The sequence below is a fragment of the Ctenopharyngodon idella genome, chromosome 13 (genome assembly GCF_019924925.1).
Source record: "Ctenopharyngodon idella isolate HZGC_01 chromosome 13, HZGC01, whole genome shotgun sequence".
Taxonomy (NCBI): domain Eukaryota; kingdom Metazoa; phylum Chordata; class Actinopteri; order Cypriniformes; family Xenocyprididae; genus Ctenopharyngodon; species Ctenopharyngodon idella.
This window is the reverse complement of record NC_067232.1, coordinates 30,173,815-30,193,458: the sequence shown is the minus strand read 5'-3', so window position 1 is coordinate 30,193,458 and position 19,644 is coordinate 30,173,815. Positions and strand designations below refer to the sequence as shown.

The window sequence follows — 19,644 nt, the reverse complement described above, 5'->3', positions numbered from 1 at the left end:
TATAAAAACAAATGGATTTCATATTTTCTGCAGATAGAACTGAAACACGAGTAATGCAGCGTTCCTAATGGCTTCAACTGTTAGTATTTTTACAGTCATTGTACAATCATATGTTCATGTTGAATAGAAAACTAGTACTACAGTGTTTTGAAAGAGTCGATTTTGAATCAGGTTTACTGTGTTTTGATAGAGTTAGTACATGTAGAAAAAAGTTTTTAGCATTTTGAAATGTAGAGTTTGTGTTTATTTAATAATATGGTTTTGGGCAGAAAATTAACTGTTTGTTAGCAATTAAAAAAAACTGTAAATGAAAAGATTGAAAAAATGATTGTGTTAATATAAATAAGCATTGGACTCACTCAGGATATAAAGCTTTAAAAATGTTGAAGTCGATGTGGAGATGTAATTATTATGAACTACCAATATACATTATCTAGTTTTTCTTGTAATGATATCGCCAGATGTTTTCTTTCTGTGTAAATGTGTTTAAATTCTTCATATTTTTCATAATCTCTTAACCTTTAGCAGAAGAGAGAAGTCAGTTTCAGCATGGGATTAGCTGTTCACTACAGATGTCACACTTTCATGTGCACATGCTTTATAGTTATTCATGAACTCAGGATCACAAAGTCTTTATTTAAAGTTAGTATCAGTGTCTCCAAAATGTAGGCATGAAACTGCATGCACAAACTTATCCAGTAGAACATCACAGTTTCATCTTTTGGTGATATAGAATCTCTTCATCTCATAACAAATAATTGTATCTTGTTGAAAAAAGTACTGACATTGGTTGTCTGTTAGTAGTTAATACAGTTCGAACAAACAGGCAAATGCTAAAAAACAATGTTCACACGACACACTACTCCAAAAGTCGATGTATATTTCAAATTCCCAATCTGCGTATCAAATATGTCACCCAGCTGCCACATAAAATACATTGTTTACAAGTTAAGAGAGAAGTAAACAAGATTCATTTGAGATAAACACATTAATAAATAGAATAGCAAGTATTTCAATGAAAGTACATCAGTCACAATGTAAAAATACAACAGAAATGAATGAGAAATGCACTGAGAAGATCATTAAAAAAAACAAAACAACATGAATAATTTCAGCGGCGGTACCTAATTAAGGCACCATCATGCAAGTCATCTGCAAAGAGTCTTCATGCTGTGAATCTGAACACATCCAGGTCATATTTCATCCCAAAATCAAAAGTTAGACAAAATAAGAAATAAAGAAAATGAAGCCTATTTTTGAACCATTAAGATTTTTATGCATGGTGACATTTTTATGTCGATTACTGTATTACAGTAAAAAAAAAAACTACATTACATTATGGAGAATTGAGAGGTTTAAATTGCTTAAATCATAAAAATAATAATACATGGCAAAAAAGCTTAAAGTTGGCATTCCCTATTGTGCCATATATCTGAGAGAAACAGCTTCAGGAACAAGAACAAATGTAGGGCGGGGCTTGATTTAGTCCGTGGTGAATTGATTGGATGGTTGTGGTTTGCTATTGGTGGATCTCATGTGAGTGACAGGTTGCCCCGCCCTCGTCATCAGAGAAGAGAAGAGATACTGCAAGAGGGAGGAGAAGATATTCTGATTCAAGATTACCAGGAACATGAATGAAATAAAGTAAGTCATTAATAATAAATACTGCAATATTCCATAAAAAAAAAGAATTGTCAATTTTGATTTCATGGTGACTTTAAAACGGGCTTTATTTACTTTAAACAACAAAAAAAAAAATGTCTTTTTTTTTTAGATTTTAGAGTTAAATATGACCTGGACGTGTTTTGTGAGATTCTTTGATTATTCTCAACTGTCCCGATGGAGCAAATCAGCTGCTCAAGTCAAGGACCAGGTGTTCATATATCCGTGTTTGCCCCTTAAAACTAGAGCCAAGAAGAAACTCCCTGTTGTCAATGAACACCAGAGAAAAAGCCCTGGGTGCTTGAATGTTCAGCTCCTGGAAGTGAATAAACTGTCTCTTCTTTGCGTCCCAGCGATAGACCCGAGTAAAGGCGTAATCGCTGCCCAGGATGGCGTACTGCCAGTTGGCGATGGAGAACGGCTGGAAGACCATGGAGCCACGGGAGGCCATGGTCTGGATCTCACTGAACATGCTGCCGTCCCATTTCATCACCTTGGAGTCGCCAATGAAGCGGGTCAGACATATGTAGAGCTCGCTCTTCACAGTGAAGTGTTTGACCGCGTACACGTCCTCCATCTCTGGGATATCCGTACGCCGCTCAAACTGCTTGGTGCTCTTGCTCCATTGGTAAATGACCGGCCGTTGAGAGCTGCTGGACAAAATCAAATGAGGCTTGCCAGAAATGTCTAGATACTCCACGTCTGTGTCGCGGTGCCAGGGGTGCAAGGACTGATGGGAGTAGAAGCCATTGCCGTTCCATTTATAAATAGTCGTGGAGCCAGCTTTGGAGCTGTCGGCAATGATGAAGAAAGACTCTCCGTCCACATGGAAGATTTCCACGTCATTTGGCTTTCGTATTTTCAAAATGTCGATGTCTTGGATTTTGATGAATTTGTTTGCCGAGACGTCTCTCTTGAAGATGTGCGAGCCGCCGAACAGTTGTGCCACTATAATGAAGAGCTGACTGTCAATGACTAGAGGTTTACAGATGACCGACGACGTACCTACAGAGGAAAGATTTGTAGAATCATTCAAACACTACTGTATCAAATTTGATAGGCAAAGGCCTCTGAATGATAAACAAAAGTTTGCTGAAAAACCTGTTGAATTCAATCTCAGTCTCCTACAGTCGTCTGACTGATACTTTTCTATCAAGTAAAAGTGTTTTAGTATAATTGTACAAACGTCCTTCAGCTTCACGTGTCTTTTTGCTGTGAAATCTGCACTGATTTTATCAAGTAAATAAAAAAATAACGTTTTGTTAGCATTATTTCAAGATGAACACTTACTGGACTGAAGCAAATTAGGTTTACTTGATTATCTATACATTTTTTGTTTTCTAAAGAAAAATCATGATCAAATGTGTCTTATATCAGGCTTTATTTTGCTGAACTACTTTGTGTTGTGAATAGCACTGAATCAACTATAACAGCTGGATCTGTCTGGAACAGGAACAGTGGATATAAAATGTCTACACCTGTTAAAACAGCTGGTTTTTGTGGTGTAAAAAAAATTAAACATAAAATCAAATAAAAGATAAATCATATCAGAACTTTTGCCCATTTAACATAAAAATTATAATCTATGCAATGGTGTAAAGTGACACATTTCACAGAAAAGAATAAAAAATGTATATAAAATAACTAACTGCATAAGTGTTCACCCCCTGAACTAATACTTAGTTGAAGCACCATTTGGTTTTATTACAGCTCTCAGTCTGTTTGGATAGGAGTCTATCAGCTCGGCACATCTTGTCTTGGGAATATTTTCCCACTCTTCTTTGCAAAAGCTAGAGATGCACCGATTGCAATTTTTTTTTTGCCTGACCCCGAAGCGTAAGCTGCCGATACCGATTTTTACCAATTCTGGTTTTCTTTCAAAGAACTGTAATTGACAGCGTATTCAAACAAAAATCTACTTTTTGTCAATGCAAAATGTTATTGTAATACAAAAGTAAAAAGACAGTAATAAAATAAGAACAAATAAACATTTCAAACAACAGCACAAATAAATGCAACAGAAAAAAGAGAGATATGAAATAAGATCCAAAATTCTGTCACACAACTTGCATCATTTATCTTAACTATTCTACGTTCTAAAACTGACTGTGTTTAACAGGATATTCGCCAAGACGGGCATTTTGACATAATTTATGTGTATTTGACCATTTAAGCGCAGTAAGCCACTCATTTTGGTACTTGCGACTTACAAGCTGCTTGAGACCGAAAGGTGGCTTCTGTGCACTCCACTTATATAGATCAGAGGTGCGTGCGCTTTTGGTGTGAGCACAAAACCTGCAGGAATCAGGAATCAGTTATGCGCAATACAAGCACTATTTAACCGGAGCTGGCTCAGAATCGGAAAGACATGAGACTGACCGACCAGTCACCGATCCGGGCCGACTGTGAGGAAAATCGGCCAATTCTGGTCCCTGGCCGGTCGATAGGTGCATCTCTAGCAAAAGAGTTCCAAATCTGTTCAATTGTGAGGGCAACTCCTGTGCACGGCCTTCTTCAGGTCCCCAAACACATTTCATTCATTTTTTACATCGCGAAAACCAACTGTTTTAACAGGGATATGTAGACTTTTTATACAAACTGTATTGTGTGTATTATTATTAATACTATGTGTAGAGTTAGACATTAAAGGGTTAGTTCACCCAAAAATGAAAATTCTGTCATTAATTCTTTTATTTGGTTCCACACCCGTAAGAACTTCGTTCATCTTCGGAACACAAATTAAGATATTTTTGATGAAATCTGAGAGGTTTATGACTCGTCCATAGACAGCAATATAATCAACACTTTCAAGGTCCAGAAAGGTAATAAAGACATCGTTAAAATGTGACTGCAGTGGTTTAACCTTAACGTTATGAAGAGACGAGAATACTTTTTGTGCGCAAAAACAAAACAAAAATAACCACTTTATTTAACAATCTCTTCTCTTCCCTGTCATTGTCCTTACGCAGGTGACGCAATAACACAGCGAAGGCTTCCGTGTTTCCGTCTGAATGCCGGCTCAGTATTGGCCAAAGCTGATCATGTGATCAGCACGACTCATGCGTGTGACGCTGACGCAGGAGCCGGCCAATAATGAGTCGGCATTCTGACGTAGAACCTGGAAGCAAACAACGTATGAGAATGACACAGAAGAGATTGTTGAATAAAATCACTATTTTTGTTTTGTTTTTGCGCACAAAAATTATTCTCGTCTCTTCATAACATTAAGGTTAAACCACTGCAGTCACATGACTGTTTTAACGATGTCTTTAGTACCTTTCTGGACCTTGAAAGTGTTGATTATATTGCTGTCTATGGACAAGTCATAAACCTCTCAGATTTCATCAAAAATATCTTAATTTGTGTTCTGAAGATGAACGAAGGTCTTACAGGTGTGGAACGACATGAGGGTGAGTAATTTATGATAGAAATTTCATTTTTGGGTGAACTAACCCTTTAAATCATTGCAACACTATTTGCTTACTTGTGATGTTATCGAAGTTTCGGAACTCCATTTGCACGTGATCCCATTCCATGAAGTTACACCTGCCAGTGAACGGCTGGGCGAATACGACAAACTGGTCACCACCAAATGCAAAAGCTTCGACTGAAATGGACTGAAATTCAAGAGACTTCAACAGCGGAAAATCTGTAGAACAAATAAACAGACAAATGTTAAGCTCTTTTTCATTTGATGTCAAAAAACACAAAGTGGTCTGTAATGAATATGACCAACCTGTTGTTATGCAATCAAATGACTGCGCCTCAAGGTCATTGATCTTTTTGCCCTGGTAAGCTTCTGGGCCATTGCAGTAGATCTCATCCACAGTTGCATTTGTATGAAACATCCAGTCGACTAACCACTTTAACTTACAGTCGCAGCTGAAAAGATTTCCTCTCAGATCCCTGGACAAACGAATAAAAGTTTCAGTCTAGAAGCTCGTATACCATTCACTATTGTTATAATGATGTCACATCGCTAAAACATCACACACTCGCATACATACACTTTAGTCAAAGCTTCCATCCCTTTGAAAAGATCTTTCGGTAGCGTCTCCAAATTATTGTACGCCAGACTTCTGCAATAACATTCGTCAAGAACCAAACGGTAGTTTACATCAGTAAAGAGAAATGGACCAATTTTTATGGTATGCAAAGGTTTTTTAAAGAATAAAACCTGGTTTGCTGACTGCTTCTTCAAACATCAGTGAAATAACATGAATAATCAAATAAGAAAATGCAGACAATTACAAATGCAGACTATGGAAGCAAGGAATAAAAAATAAAAAGGGTAAGTTCTTTTTTTCTCACAATTCTAACTCTCGTTTTCTCAGAATTGTGAGATATAAACTTGTGAGACATTAACTCACAATTGCAAGAAAAAAAAAATCATAATTGTGAGATAAAAAGTTGCAATTACCTTTTTTATTTTTTATTCCAGGGAGGAAACAAGCTCCCACAGCAGACATTTTTTTTCTACATAGTAAATTGTAAATATTTTCTATATATTCATAGATTTTAAATATCCATTTTATACATTCTTATTATGACTGCAATGTTTTAATGTGGATGAATAGAGAGCTGATCGACAAAATTTCAGTCGTACTGTGCAGAAATACTCACAAGTGTATTAAGGACTTGAGTCCTCTGAAGGCGTAAGGCGATATGGACTTGATTTGGTTATTTTCAATGAACCTAGAAGAAAAACCAACATCAACATGATGCACAATGCAAAAATATTCTCGTGTATAATGACAAGCATTTAAAACGCGTCATTATACACGAGGAAACACATGCATCATCAGATCAGCTGTTTTTCTGTCACTGGATCAGTGAAGAGTTCCTCGTGCAGTGCTGATTACTCATATAATCACATTCTGTGAGACACTTACAGATACTCCAGATGAGGAAGACCAAGAAACACATCTTCATTTATAGAATCAAAGACGTTTGCTGTGAAAAGACTAGGAGAGATAATATAGGGTGAATACAGGTCACTAAAGGGTATTTGTCTTTGTGTGTATGTGATTACATTAATAAAAATCAGAAAGTATGGGATCACACAAACGGGTTCTACAGTTCTGACATCATTTCAGGAGGTCATGCAACATTTGGACAGCAAAGGCTTCTGAGTCATATCATGTTAAAGGAGAAGTATTATATAATTTCTGTGACATTAGTAAATAAAGCAATATTGTCAAACCACCTTGCAAACGCCCCTTTCACGCGTCCCTCCTCCCTCAACTCAAACATCACAACCACAGCTCTGACGGGTACCAAACTCTCAGTCTGCTACAGTAGCCACTCCCCAATCTCAGTCTGCTACAGTAGCCACGCCCCAATCTCTCAGCCTTTTACAGTAGCCACGCCCCAATCTCTCAGCCTGTTACAGTAGCCATGCCCCAATCTCTCAGCCTTTTACAGTAGCCACGCCCCAATCTCTTAGCCTTTTACAGTAGCCACGTCCCAATCCCTCAGCCTTTTACAGTAGCCACGCCCCAATCTCTCAGCCTGTTACAGTAGCCACGCCCCAATCTCTCAGCCTGTTTCAGTAGCCACGCCCCAATCTCTCAGCCTGTTACAGTAGCCACGCCCCAATCTCAGTCTGCTACAGTAGCCACGCCCCAAACTCTCAGCCTGCTATAGTAGCCACGCCCCAATCTCTCAGCCTGTTACAGTAGCCACGCCCCAATCTCTCAGCCTGTTACAGTAGCCACGCCCCAAACTCAGTCTGCTACAGTAGCCACGCCCCAAACTCTCAGCCTGTTACAGTAGCCACGCCCCAATCTCAGTCTGCTACAGTAGCCACACCCCAAACTCTCAGCCTTTTACAGTAGCCACGCCCCAATCTCGTAGCCTTTTACAGTAGCCACGCCCCAATCTCAGTCTGCTACAGTAGCCACACCCCAAACCCTCAGCCTTTTACAGTAGCCACGCCCCAATCTCGCAGCCTGTTACAGTAGCCACGCCCCAATCTCAGTCTGCTACAGTAGCCACGCCCCAAACTCTCAGCCTGCTATAGTAGCCACGCCCCAATCTCTCAGCCTGTTACAGTAGCCACACCCCAATCTCTTAGCCTGATACAGTAGCCACGCCCCAAACTCTCAGCCTGATACTGTACAGTAGTGTCTGAGAAGCTCAATGTTTACACATTTGGGCGAGACAAACATGACTGGCTTACTAATAGTAGTCATTGAACCATAAAATGGGTTAAGACAATGGATTTTATCAATAAAAATCTTACATACTTCACCTTTAAGGTTATGAAGTAGCAAAATGTGATTATGAGTAATTTGTGATATGTTATTATGTTAGGATATAACAGTAAATATGATTTTTCTAAAACCATTTTCATTTCAAACATTGACTTTTTGCTGCAGTGTTTATTGTCCAGCTTGGGATGGCATATTATTGGCAAACTGGGACAGTTTTATGGAAGGGTATAAATTCTCAGGGAAGATACTGTATATGATGACAGTAAAACTTTTTTTATATACTTTATAAATTATATTTATAATTATATTTCTGATGCTCTTTAAAGATATTAATAATGTGTTATAATAAATGTTTCTCTGCATTACCTTTTCATAAATGACTTAGAAAAAAATCATATTCACAAACTTGCCTATTGTTTGGTGATTACACTATAGGTGTATATAATAATATTATAGCTCATGTTAACACATTATTTTTATAGTGCATTTTACTCTTTAAAGCTGTAAGCAAGTCTGACTAAATGTATTTATGAGAAAACATTTTATAAGGTGTAACATATGACAGGGGTTTTCCAATCTTTGAACCGCCAAATATTAAAACAAAAACACCCACCCTAAAAATTAGAAGGCAACTATATATTTTCATGTAAACAGACCAAATTTATACTGTGAAAATACTGTTATATTATAATCAGTTTCTATTATGTTGCATTATTACATTTTTTTCCTACTCACTATATTAGTGCTGTACTGTAGATTGATGTATTATTTATTTAGATGTATTAGTTATTTATTTTTTCTTAAAATCAATCATTTAATCAATGTTTATTTATTTAGTTTAATCTCTCTCTTTCTCTCTTTTTTCTTCACTTTTTTTATACTGTTTTGCTTTAGACCTCTCCGCTTCCCCAGTTTGAAAACCCCTGTCATAAGCTATTATGAACACTATTGTAAAGCATTATTCATACAACTGCACTGATCAGACAGAACATAAAGCATGCTCTCTCTCTCTCTCTCTCATGAAGTGATGTGACGAGTCTTACAGCAGATGGAGGGCTGGTGTGTGAATGAAACTCTCTTTAGGGATTTCAGTAAAGCCAGACTTGACGAACGATCTGGAAGGAAAAAAAACATCAATAACTGGAAACAGGTAACGATATAGTAATAATAATAATGACACACTGTTATTATTGTTGTCATTACTCACAGTGAGATGACATCTGGTGGGAAGCCCCTCGGTATTGATCCGGTATTGGCACATAAGGCGTTATCTTTACTGCATGTACATGATGTGGGACAGCGCGCTTGTCTCCTCCTGCTGCCGTGCACGAGCATCAACAAACACAACAGGCAGAAGAACACAGTCCGCCTGAAAGCCATCATTACAACCAAATATCGCCTTGAATGTTACTGGTCACCGATACAGTCCCGACGATTGCTCTGCTGCGAGCCACGATCTCATAACGGAAAGAAATGGACGAATGGAATAACAAATGATAACGAATTATTATTATTTTTTCGCCAGATCGGTGTTATCTGCACATGCAAGTAGAATCCATAGAAATCACAGTACCAGAGAATGGGCGGGGCTTATAGCGAACCCTCAGTGGTCTAAAATTGGTCAGATACGACGAATCTACATTACTCTCAAATTTTAAGTGTTTCACTGTGTATCTTCAATTTTGTTGTCTATTAACATGGTCCGCGACTTCAAAAAATCGATCCAGTCTGTACTGAAATGTCACGTGGTTCTTGCTACTTTTCTCCGCGCTGGTCTGAATGGACCAGTAACAGCCATGTGTTTATTGGCTAATGCTTTTTATCCTCGAGATTTGCGACGCGGATTTCCATTTGTATGTCAGGTGAACCCGTATATCACAAGATTTAAAAGTACTACTTTATGTTTTAGTCTACAAATGTTTGTACTTGGAAAATAGATATTTGAATGCGGCTCAATGTAAGATTTCGCTTCGTGAGCCTCACTGCGCCCTCTGGTTTTTGCGTGTAGTAATGTAAAAATATGTGACCTGGACCTCAAAACCAGTCATAAGTAGCACTGACTCGTAGCAATAGCCAACAATACATTGTATGGGTCAAAATGATCGATTTTTCTTTTATGCAAAAAATTATTTGGATATTTATTAAGTAAAGATCATGTTCCATAATGATATTTTGTAAATTTCCTACCGTAATCAAAAATGTATTTTTGTGAGTGGCTAAGAGCTTCATTTGGACAACTTTAAAGGCGATTTTCTCAATATTTTGATTTTTTAGCACCCTCAGATTCCAGATTTGCAAATAGCTGTGCCAAATATTGTCCTATATCCTAACAAACCATACATCAATGGAAAGTTTCAATGGAAAATTTGACCCTTATGACTGGTTTTGTAGTCCAGGGTTACATATCCACCTTATCCCTACGCCCCATGACGCTTTACGCGAAATATGGGTGTAACTTCCGTTAAGCTGTAAACAATCAGTGAAAGGCTTGCTCTATGAAAGTAATAATACTTTTTTTTTTTTTAAAGATGACAATATTCTGTTCACCCTTCAACCATCGAACATTAAAAGGACATTTAAAAGTGTTAAATCATCAACAAGGTACTTTCAACAGACCATGAATAACCCCAAACGCACGATTCTTCTAACGGACAGGTTAAATATCACTGTAGTAATATATCTGTATTATGTAACATACGTCGCCTTAATCAAAAATGTTAATTAACATAAGCATTTGGTGATACTATTTCAAAGTGATTTCCATCATTTTGACAGATAATAAATTGTATTTACCTGTGAAAACAAACCTGGAAAGAGACGGGAGGAGGATTTGAGGAGAAAAACAAGAGATTCTTTGTGCATTCCAGTTAATTATTAATGGGATATATCGTAAATTAAATTTGGAGAACAGACCACAAATGTGCAGTATACGTTGTCCTTTTTCATACTATTACAGCGGAATGCAAAGGGAAAAAAGAAAATAATCATGAAGAAAAGAATGTAGTGACTGAAAAGAGCTCTTGCCATAGATATTCTTGTTATAACATGTCACGTTAAAATACCAAGTGTTACGTTATTCTCATGATGTCTGAAAATAAAACATGAAAGGAAATTGACGGCTCATTCAGTCAAACTGACGGATAAGCTTTATTTGTAGGGCAACCTTATGATTTGAAATTATTCGTTTCAGTTTTTTGAATGGAAGTTCCCCAAACCGGAAGTGCCACCCATAATTCAAAACGCAGCAGGCTCGTCAGGAATAAGGTGAATAAAAAGTGTTCCATCTATCCTACCCATTTTCAATTAGCAAGGTTTCCATCCAACGATTTTTATTTATTTTTTACATTTTTTTTGAAAAAAAAAAAAAAAAGGTTTAGCTCACAAAAATGTTTACCAATAGCAGAAATGTCTTTTATTGATGCAATTTCTCAAGTGTCAACACAACCTTTTTTCATTTATCTTCAGCAAATAAATTTTATGTTGATACTTCAAATGTTGCAAAAACTAGTTTGGAAAAGTTTTGCTGAGAAAAGGGGCTTTAACACAAATAAATGTGACATCACTGACTCTGGCTTAACAGGCATAATGTGAACAGGCCCTTGCTTAGCAGGCATGATGTGAACAGTCTGTGGCTTGGCAGGCATGACGTGAACAGTTTCTGGCTTGACAGGCATGACGTGAACAGGCCCTGTCTTGGTAGGCATGACATGAACAGGCCCTGGCGTGGCAGACATGACGTGAACAGTCTCAGGCTTTGCAGACATGACGTGAAGAAGCTCAGGCTTGGTGGCCATGTCGTGAAAAGGCTCTGGCTTGGCAGCCATGATGTAAACCAGTTCTGACGCAGCAGACATGATGCAAACAGGCTTGCGGGTAGCGGGTACTGCAGGATTGTGGGGCTCCTTGTCCACATATCCTACTGTAAGTGAAGAACCGCTTAATAATAAAGCCGTTCAACAATGTCTGCTAATGTTCCATGAGAATCAGTGAAGAGTTGAGATTTCTCAATGGTGCATTAAAACTAGTTCGATAAAAAATAATAAGCGACTTTTCCGGAAAGTCCGTTTGATATGCAAGGTACATTAAATGTTGTGTGTGATCAATCAGGGTATCTTCCGTTCATTCATTTTTTGATTTATTATTGAAATCAGAAAAACGAGAAAATGGCACTTTTTTTTGTTTTTCATTTTTAAAAAGAAAACGAAAAAACAAAAAAATTGGCTTGATTTTTCATTTTTTCATTCTGGGATTGGAAACGAATAATAGGTTTGTATATTCGATCTCTACATGTGGGCAGGAATGAAACGCCTCTTTCCGCTGATTGGTCAACCAGACGTCAAACCATGTTGTCATCAGTTGTTCATTGGTTCCGCTCAACAGAATAAAAGTCCCTCGCTCTACAGCTGTACGGATTCTTAACGCGTTTATTCTACATTTCATCTCTTTTTCATAAATATTAATTTACATTGCAGCTGCACACAACTACCCCCTAGCCTACAACTTTGGCACACTGTCTGTTTCATTTAACTGACCAACAATAAAAACCTATCAAAGCTGCTCAACGCACTGGGCAGCGCGGAGCAAATGTACAATACATTGAAGTAAAGCGCAAATCAGTAGCCTATCGATTTAAGTGTAAATATGCAGCAGTCATAACTTTTGTTTTAGACAACACCCAGAGTTTTGGACATGGGATGAATTTGAAATATGACCAGGGGCGGACTGGGGCAAAAAAGTTGCCCTGGACTTTCCGGCACAAAGCGGCCCATCACATTGGTCTGCAACACACCTCACCATAAAACCCACCGATTTTTGTTTTTTTTTACACCACTTACATAAAAATATAAATGCTATTTATACAGAAATATAAATGCTATTTTTTATTATTGAAATGCTTATCATTAACATTAATGAATGACTGGCACACGTTATAATTGTCTTTCCTGGTGCACATGGCAAATAGTGAATAATTAAAAAAAAATTCAAATCTCTTTTCCATACAATATCACTAAAGTTCAATACCTACCATTAAATCAGTCCATATATAACAATGCTCTGGTATGGTCTTTAAGCTAGAATGTAGTGCAGAATGTGGACTGTTTTATGCCTTTCTAGTATTTGTCCTTTCAGGGGCTTGACAACTGTCATTTTATGGAATAGAGGTCCAGTTGCGTCAGGGCTGATGGAAGGATATAGACTACGTAAATTTACTATAGCCTAATCCATTCTTCATATATATTTACTTTGCATCGGGCCAGCCCACATTGTCCAGCGGCCCACCGGGAAAACTCCCGGTACTCCCGATGGCCAGTCTGCCCCTGAATATGACAGATATGAAAAAATATTACATTATTAGTTCCTCAAAGGGTCATGTTAAATAAATATGTTAAATAAATATAATGTTAAATATAGCCATTATAGTGCTTTCTTAGTTGTTGGTGTCAGAAATTAACTTTAAGGGTTAATTGTTTTTCAGGGGATTTTTTGTTTTTTACCTTTATATAGGATTTTTTCCTAATCTTATTAATTATCTTTAATGTTAAGTTCTTACATTTAGTCAATTAAATTAGAAAAATATGACGCTATAGGTTGTTACCAGTTAAATCAGTATCAACCAAAGGCTTGCAGAGGTGTCAAAGAAGCAGCACCTGAAGTTGTTTAATGTAGATTGTAGATCTATTTAATGAGATGTTAGATAATGTTGCTCAGAGAGGGCAGTAAATGCGTAGCAATTACAACTGCATAATGTAATGAGATTAATGTTTTAAACAACATTTTGAATACAGAAATATTAAATGAATGACAAAATTGAAACGATATTTAGATTATGAAATTAATGTCACCAGTAGATGGCAGCAAGTCTTTGTGTTAATGAATGAGTCATTTATTCAACCGATTCTTTCAAAACGCTGATTCATTCAGGAATAAATATCAAGTGGATCTCTATAATCTATTGGGCCATTGAATCACTCAGTCAACTGATTTGTTCAAAGACTGAACAAAGGAATGAATTCAAGGAATGAAACACTGCTCTGTGCGCTACGAGTCAGTCGCACAACGGTTCTGATCTGCATGGGAAGTTTAGTTGGCAGAGAAAATAAAACAACGTTTTGTTTGACATTCATTAATACTCAATATTAATGAAATAAACCCAGAATATTGCCTAAAACAAAAGTTATAACTTTAAGAAAAGGAAAAAATAGCGTGTTGCCTATTATATAGGCTACATACTGTATATACGCCAGTGATAACCTACGTTTCCTACTCTTCTCTATGAAAAAAAAAAAAAAAAAAAAAAAACTCAAAATAGAATAGGCCTAATATAGAATAGGCCTAATAGATATGCTGTGACTGTAAAATACACTGAAATAAATATCTTTTCATAGCCTATCTGTCGTAACATTTCAAATTCATCCCATGTTGTCTAAAACAAAAGACTGCTGCATATTTACACTTAAATCGATGCTAGTACTTTGCGCTTTACTTCAATGTATTGTACATTCGCTCCACGCTGCCCAGTGCGTCGAGCAGCTTCGCTAGATTTTTATATTTGGTCTTGGTCAGTTAAATAAAACACACAGTGTGCCAAAGTTGTAGGCTAAGGAGTAGTTGTGTGCAGCTGCAAAGTAAATTAATATTGATGAGATAAACTAATATTGCACATGTAGATGTATTTATGTCTACTCAGAATTAAGCCCTAACTCTGCACCAGTACGATTTGAGTCAAGCCATTCACTAGTCTGGTTATTTGATGAGAAAGAGATGAAATGTAGAATAAACGCGTTAAAAATCTGTACAGCTGTAGAGCGAGGGACTTTTATTCTGTTGAGCGGAATCGATGAACAACTGATGACAACATGGTTTGATTTCTGGTTGACCAATCAGCAGAAAGAGGCGTTTCATTCCTACCCACATGTACAGATCAAATATTCAAACTGCTTATTCATTTCCAATCCCAAAACGAAAAAAGAAAAATCAAGCCAATTTTTTGTTTTTTCGTTTTCATTTTAAAAATGAAAAATGAAAAAAGTATGGTTTTCTCATTTTTCTGATTTCAATATTAAATCAAAAAACGAATGAACGGAAGATACCCTGATTGTGATCCTCTATGGAGCGATTACCCTGATGGAGCATGAGAAGGTGCTAGATCCATCTGAGAGGGTTGGTTATTATGTAACGTGGGCCTCGCTGGTTCAACAAAGGGAGATCTAAATGCAAACAGTTTATTCCACATGAAAGCAGTCACAATGATATAAACAAACAAACTTGGTTCCAAATATGACAAAGTAATCCACAAACAGACATGACACAAATCCAAAGTAAGCAGTGAATAATCCATGGCAGACAAGGCATAAATCCAGACTATGCAAAGATATAAACTCCAAGGAAGACTAGGCCTTAATAAGTTGGCTAAACAGACGAGGCATGAACAGCATGGCATGACAACACAACAAACATTACATTAAGCAACTCAAACAACCTACAAACGCTTACTCAAACATGGTCCTATTTATACACAGAAATGCTAATGAGGTAACAAGGGGAGGGGCGTGTTATCTGGGAAACAAACAAGGATAACCATAGTAGCAGACAAGGTGGCGAGAGCAAACACAAGGTGAAACAAGTCTTGAGAAGACAAAGCAAAAAACCCTTCAACATAAAAGTCCCGAACTCAGACACACAGGGATGAGTTTGTTACAGGTGTGTTAAATCTATTGTATTAATATTATTAAATTGTATATAAAATTATATTACTATTGCTAAGAATAAGATGTTACCTCTCAATCATCATCCTTATTTTTGTCATTTTAACTAATAATTTTTTCTTGATTATGCATCTTAATTTGATGTTCCTTTTATTTTATCATGTCAGATATATGTCACTTTACTACAGTGGTTTTCAATCCTGGTCCTGATGGCAACCCACCGCTTTTCACATTCTTTATGACACACTCAGTTGAGTTGAGATCTCTCCTCAGCAGCTGATGATCAGTGCTGCCAATTTAGTGATTTTGTCACTAGATTTAGCGACTTCCCCGTCCTAGCAACTTCTTGGACAAACCTTATCTAGATTCAGTGACTTGCCCACTGATCTACATTTATATTAGTATAGATAAGTGGACTCACCAGTATAACATCATCTAGTGACATTTAGCAACCAGTTTTAGCTACTTTCAACTGAAAAAGCAATTGGCAAACTGCTGATGATCTGAATCGGGTGTGTTAAATAAGGGAGATACAGAAAATGTGCAGAGCGGTGGAACGCCAAGACCAGAACTGAGAATCACTGCTTTACTCACAGCTGATTGGTCCAGTTTGGGTTTGTGATGTTTTAGTTTCAGCCTCAGACGTCACGCCCACGGACCATTGGCTGAACGTCTGATGCATATGGCACACTTAACTGGAAACACTTCAGGATTTTCAAAGTCATCATCTGGTTGGTTGAATTCTACAGGATGTCCTGAGATGTGTGTGTCGCGTTCTTAATGGTCCACCTGGAAACACATGCTGTGACGCCAAACCCTCTCGTGGAAGAAAAAAAGCTGTCATGTTTACAGCTGTGACAATGAGCGCTTACCATGACCATCTAAACGCTGGATTTTCAAAAGGATGTGAAGACCGTGGCTCCATTGTTGCAGTAAACTTCCACAACGTTCTTGAATGAATCATTTATTAGATGCATGCTGGTCTGTTATTGTAGGGACATCAACATTTCCATGCCCCTAAACATGATGCGAAACAAAAGAAACTGTGATTTATTGTGTTACATGTCAGTCAAACGTCCTCTTGGGCGGTCCTTGGCCAATGAAAGCTGCGATAGAGTCCAGACCTTCTGCCGTCAGTCTGGCTACGCGAGACTAGCGATGTCTTAGCGAGAATACAACCTCTGGCTGTACCATGAAGGCAGTTTAGCTTGCTAGCCATGTAAGTTTTAGATAAGTTTGTGCCAACTGTGGGTTTTAGGTACCATGATGATCCTGGGTTGGTTTTTACTGGTGTTCATCACCACAGTAACTTACACTCACCTGCTCAGTAGCAGGTTTGTATGGCGTTTATTTTGTCTCAAATCTCACGAACATAAAAACCAGGCTTGTGCACATGATACGAACGCACTAGGGCTGTGAATCTTTGGGTAGACAGAGAATCGATTCGATTCACGATTCACATGTTCATGATTCATGATTTTTGTTACAACAAATTCAGAATGATTCGATTCAAGATGATTCACATTAAAATTTGATGCGATTCGATTAATTCAATTCGATTCTGCATTTATATGCATTCATTAGGGTTATTGAAATGCTTCCCCCAATGTGTCTTAGTCACCCTGCGAATTACACAGCAGCCTTCAGGAGGTCAGAGAGTAAGGGCAAAAAACAACCTTTTGTCCATTGTTAATGTAAGTTCAGGTTAGTTCTTAATGAAGCTCCATAACTTTATTTTAATAGCCTAAAAATTTGCATTTGTAGAAATTTACATAAGCCAAAATTTTAAAAGGCTTTAAAAGTATTGTTAGTTCATGTTAACTACAGTGCAGGATAGTGTTAATGGCTACACAACCTTATTAAAGTGTTCCAGGTATACTAATGCTTACATGGAGAGACTACCTTAGAATATCATGCACTTTCCCAACTAATCCTAAACTAACTTTTCTTCATGGAATAGCTATAAAAGCCATCTTTGTTCTCTTTGTACGGAGCATTTTCCGTATGGTGATTCTGAAAGAAAATGCGCTGGGTTTCTACTGTTGCTATAGGAACAAACACAACTTTAATGCGCATCTGATTGATGGATAAACCGCGCGCTCTTATTTCAGTGTTGTTAATGTTGTAGTTATTTCAGCAGTTTCTTTCAAACATTCAGTTTAGCAACATTAAGTTAAATTTAATTTATCATTCATTGGAACGGTGCGTATACATTTAGACACTTACATTATGTGTTTGCTCCGTCCATGCAATAAATGCGCACCCTTGAATAAGCAGGGTTTTAATGTTACTTAAACTGCTCAGGTAATGTCAGTGGTATGACCCATTTCTGTAAAACTTCATTTATCTCATATAAAAGAACGGTGACATTTCCACGCAATGAAAGCGTTTTATTTCAACAATAGTGACCACGCAATGACTTGGCAGCTTAATCAATGGCTTGCACGGTTTGACTCAGGACTATAGACTGTCATCTGCTCATATGAATAGCAGTGGCCGTCCTGAGGAGAGCTCAAATGTGGCAAAACTGTTGATGAGAGCTGCGGATGGAGGATGAGCGCAATCCAGTGAAAGGCGGTAAAGAGTGCAGCGCGTGTCTGTGAAGGAGAGCTGTGAGGGCGAATTACGGCGCACAACGTCTCCATCAATTCTTGCATGTAGTAATTTAATGTTTATATATTTTAAAGCACTGAATCGTGATTAATCCGATTCTTAGCATTTTACATCGATTATCGACCGAAATTAACGATTCACGATTCAAAAAACATGTTTCACAATCGATGCATATGCATCGTCAGGATTTGTAATCGATGCATCGAGAAAACGAGTGAATCGTTACACCCGTAGAGCGCACAGAACAGTAGGCTATCCATCCTGTGATTAGTCACTTTCAACACCCAATTAACCTACAGTTTCATATATATTCCATGTAGGTTAAAATTGCTACAAAAACATTTAGACCCAGTGCATAAGTTAGTTCAGGTCAGAGCTGTCAGCCATTCACATTTTTCTGTCTGTTTTTTTGCTGTCAGCATTCACATTCACAAATTCACATTTTATTTTGTATTGAGCAAGAAGTTAAGACTAAAGAAACGCCATATGTTTTGTTCTGGGTAAGAGAGCGGTTTGGAGAATAGTTTATATCTCACAATTCTGACTTTATTGCTCACAATTCCAAGTGTATATCTCACATTTCTTAAAAAAAAGTCTCAATACCTTTTGTATTTTTTATTCCGTGACAGAAACAAGCTTCATAGTTTTGTGATGGGAAGAGAAACAGAGCAAGAAAAGGAGACTGAAAAAATGTGATGGAGATGAGAGAGGAAGAGCAGGTACTGATTAGCATTACAAACAGCATAATTATATTGTCACAGTTGCATGAACATGCTTAGGTTTCATTTTCATTTAGTTTGTATAGTCACCTGTCTTATTCCGTTTGAATACTAAATTACCATGGTGCATGAAATTTACTATATATAAATAAACTTGCCTTGCTTTGCCTACCACTATGAAATATGACCACATACAATATGCACAAATGCAGAAGACAAGGGGCAAAGACACTGTATATTTTCACACTGCATAATTTTTTACTCAAACATATCACACAAACACATATCTGAACGTTCAATTCAGCCCATCACAATAATTATATGTATTTTTTTTTCTAGCTAGATGTTTTCCTCAAATTACAAATTGCAGCCACAATTTTCAAAATGTAACATGCTTAACACAATTTAATAATACAATATGAACATTTTAGAAATTGGATGACATATTAAGTATTTAGTTGATTCCTTAATTTCTGACCCTTGGCATGTTTAAGTGTGGTTTGTTGATCATCATACATTCCAGCATATTTTCAACATAATAAAATGGAGACATCTTAACTGACAGTTTGGAAAATGTGTTTTGTTCAATTACAGATAATCTGTAAGGATGACCTAATCAGTTCCCATGCCTGTGCACTTCACAACAGTCACATGGAAGAGGGATCCATATTCAATAAAAAATACTTTGTGTGAATATAGTTTCGTTTCAGGGTGCTCAGGGTCATTCCA

At 37.2% G+C, this 19,644-nt stretch overlaps 1 protein-coding gene and 1 long non-coding RNA gene across 3 annotated transcripts; one reads left to right on the top strand and one right to left on the bottom strand.

Annotated features, from left to right (window-relative positions):
- Positions 1 to 616: 616 nt before the first annotated feature.
- lgi1a (leucine-rich, glioma inactivated 1a) lies at positions 617 to 9,593 on the bottom strand. Of its 2 annotated transcripts, XM_051915830.1 has the most exons (8): positions 9,085 to 9,592; positions 8,921 to 8,992; positions 6,555 to 6,626; positions 6,286 to 6,357; positions 5,670 to 5,741; positions 5,399 to 5,568; positions 5,147 to 5,311; positions 617 to 2,667 (listed from the first exon to the last, which is right to left on the bottom strand). In XM_051915830.1, the coding sequence occupies exons 1-8, from the start codon at positions 9,258 to 9,260 to the stop codon at positions 1,850 to 1,852; spliced, it is 1,617 nt and encodes a 538-aa protein (XP_051771790.1). In that variant the 5' UTR covers positions 9,261 to 9,592; the 3' UTR covers positions 617 to 1,849. The 2 variants fall into 2 exon arrangements, with proteins under 2 accessions (XP_051771790.1, XP_051771791.1); XM_051915831.1 differs by lacking the exon at positions 6,555 to 6,626 and having other exon boundaries at positions 9,085 to 9,593.
- LOC127524399 (uncharacterized) lies at positions 8,900 to 19,613 on the top strand. The gene is made up of 4 exons (XR_007933043.1): positions 8,900 to 9,027; positions 11,068 to 11,141; positions 18,826 to 18,915; positions 19,510 to 19,613. It is a non-coding gene; the product is annotated as an uncharacterized LOC127524399 (long non-coding RNA).
- The last annotated feature ends 31 nt before the right edge of the window (positions 19,614 to 19,644 follow it).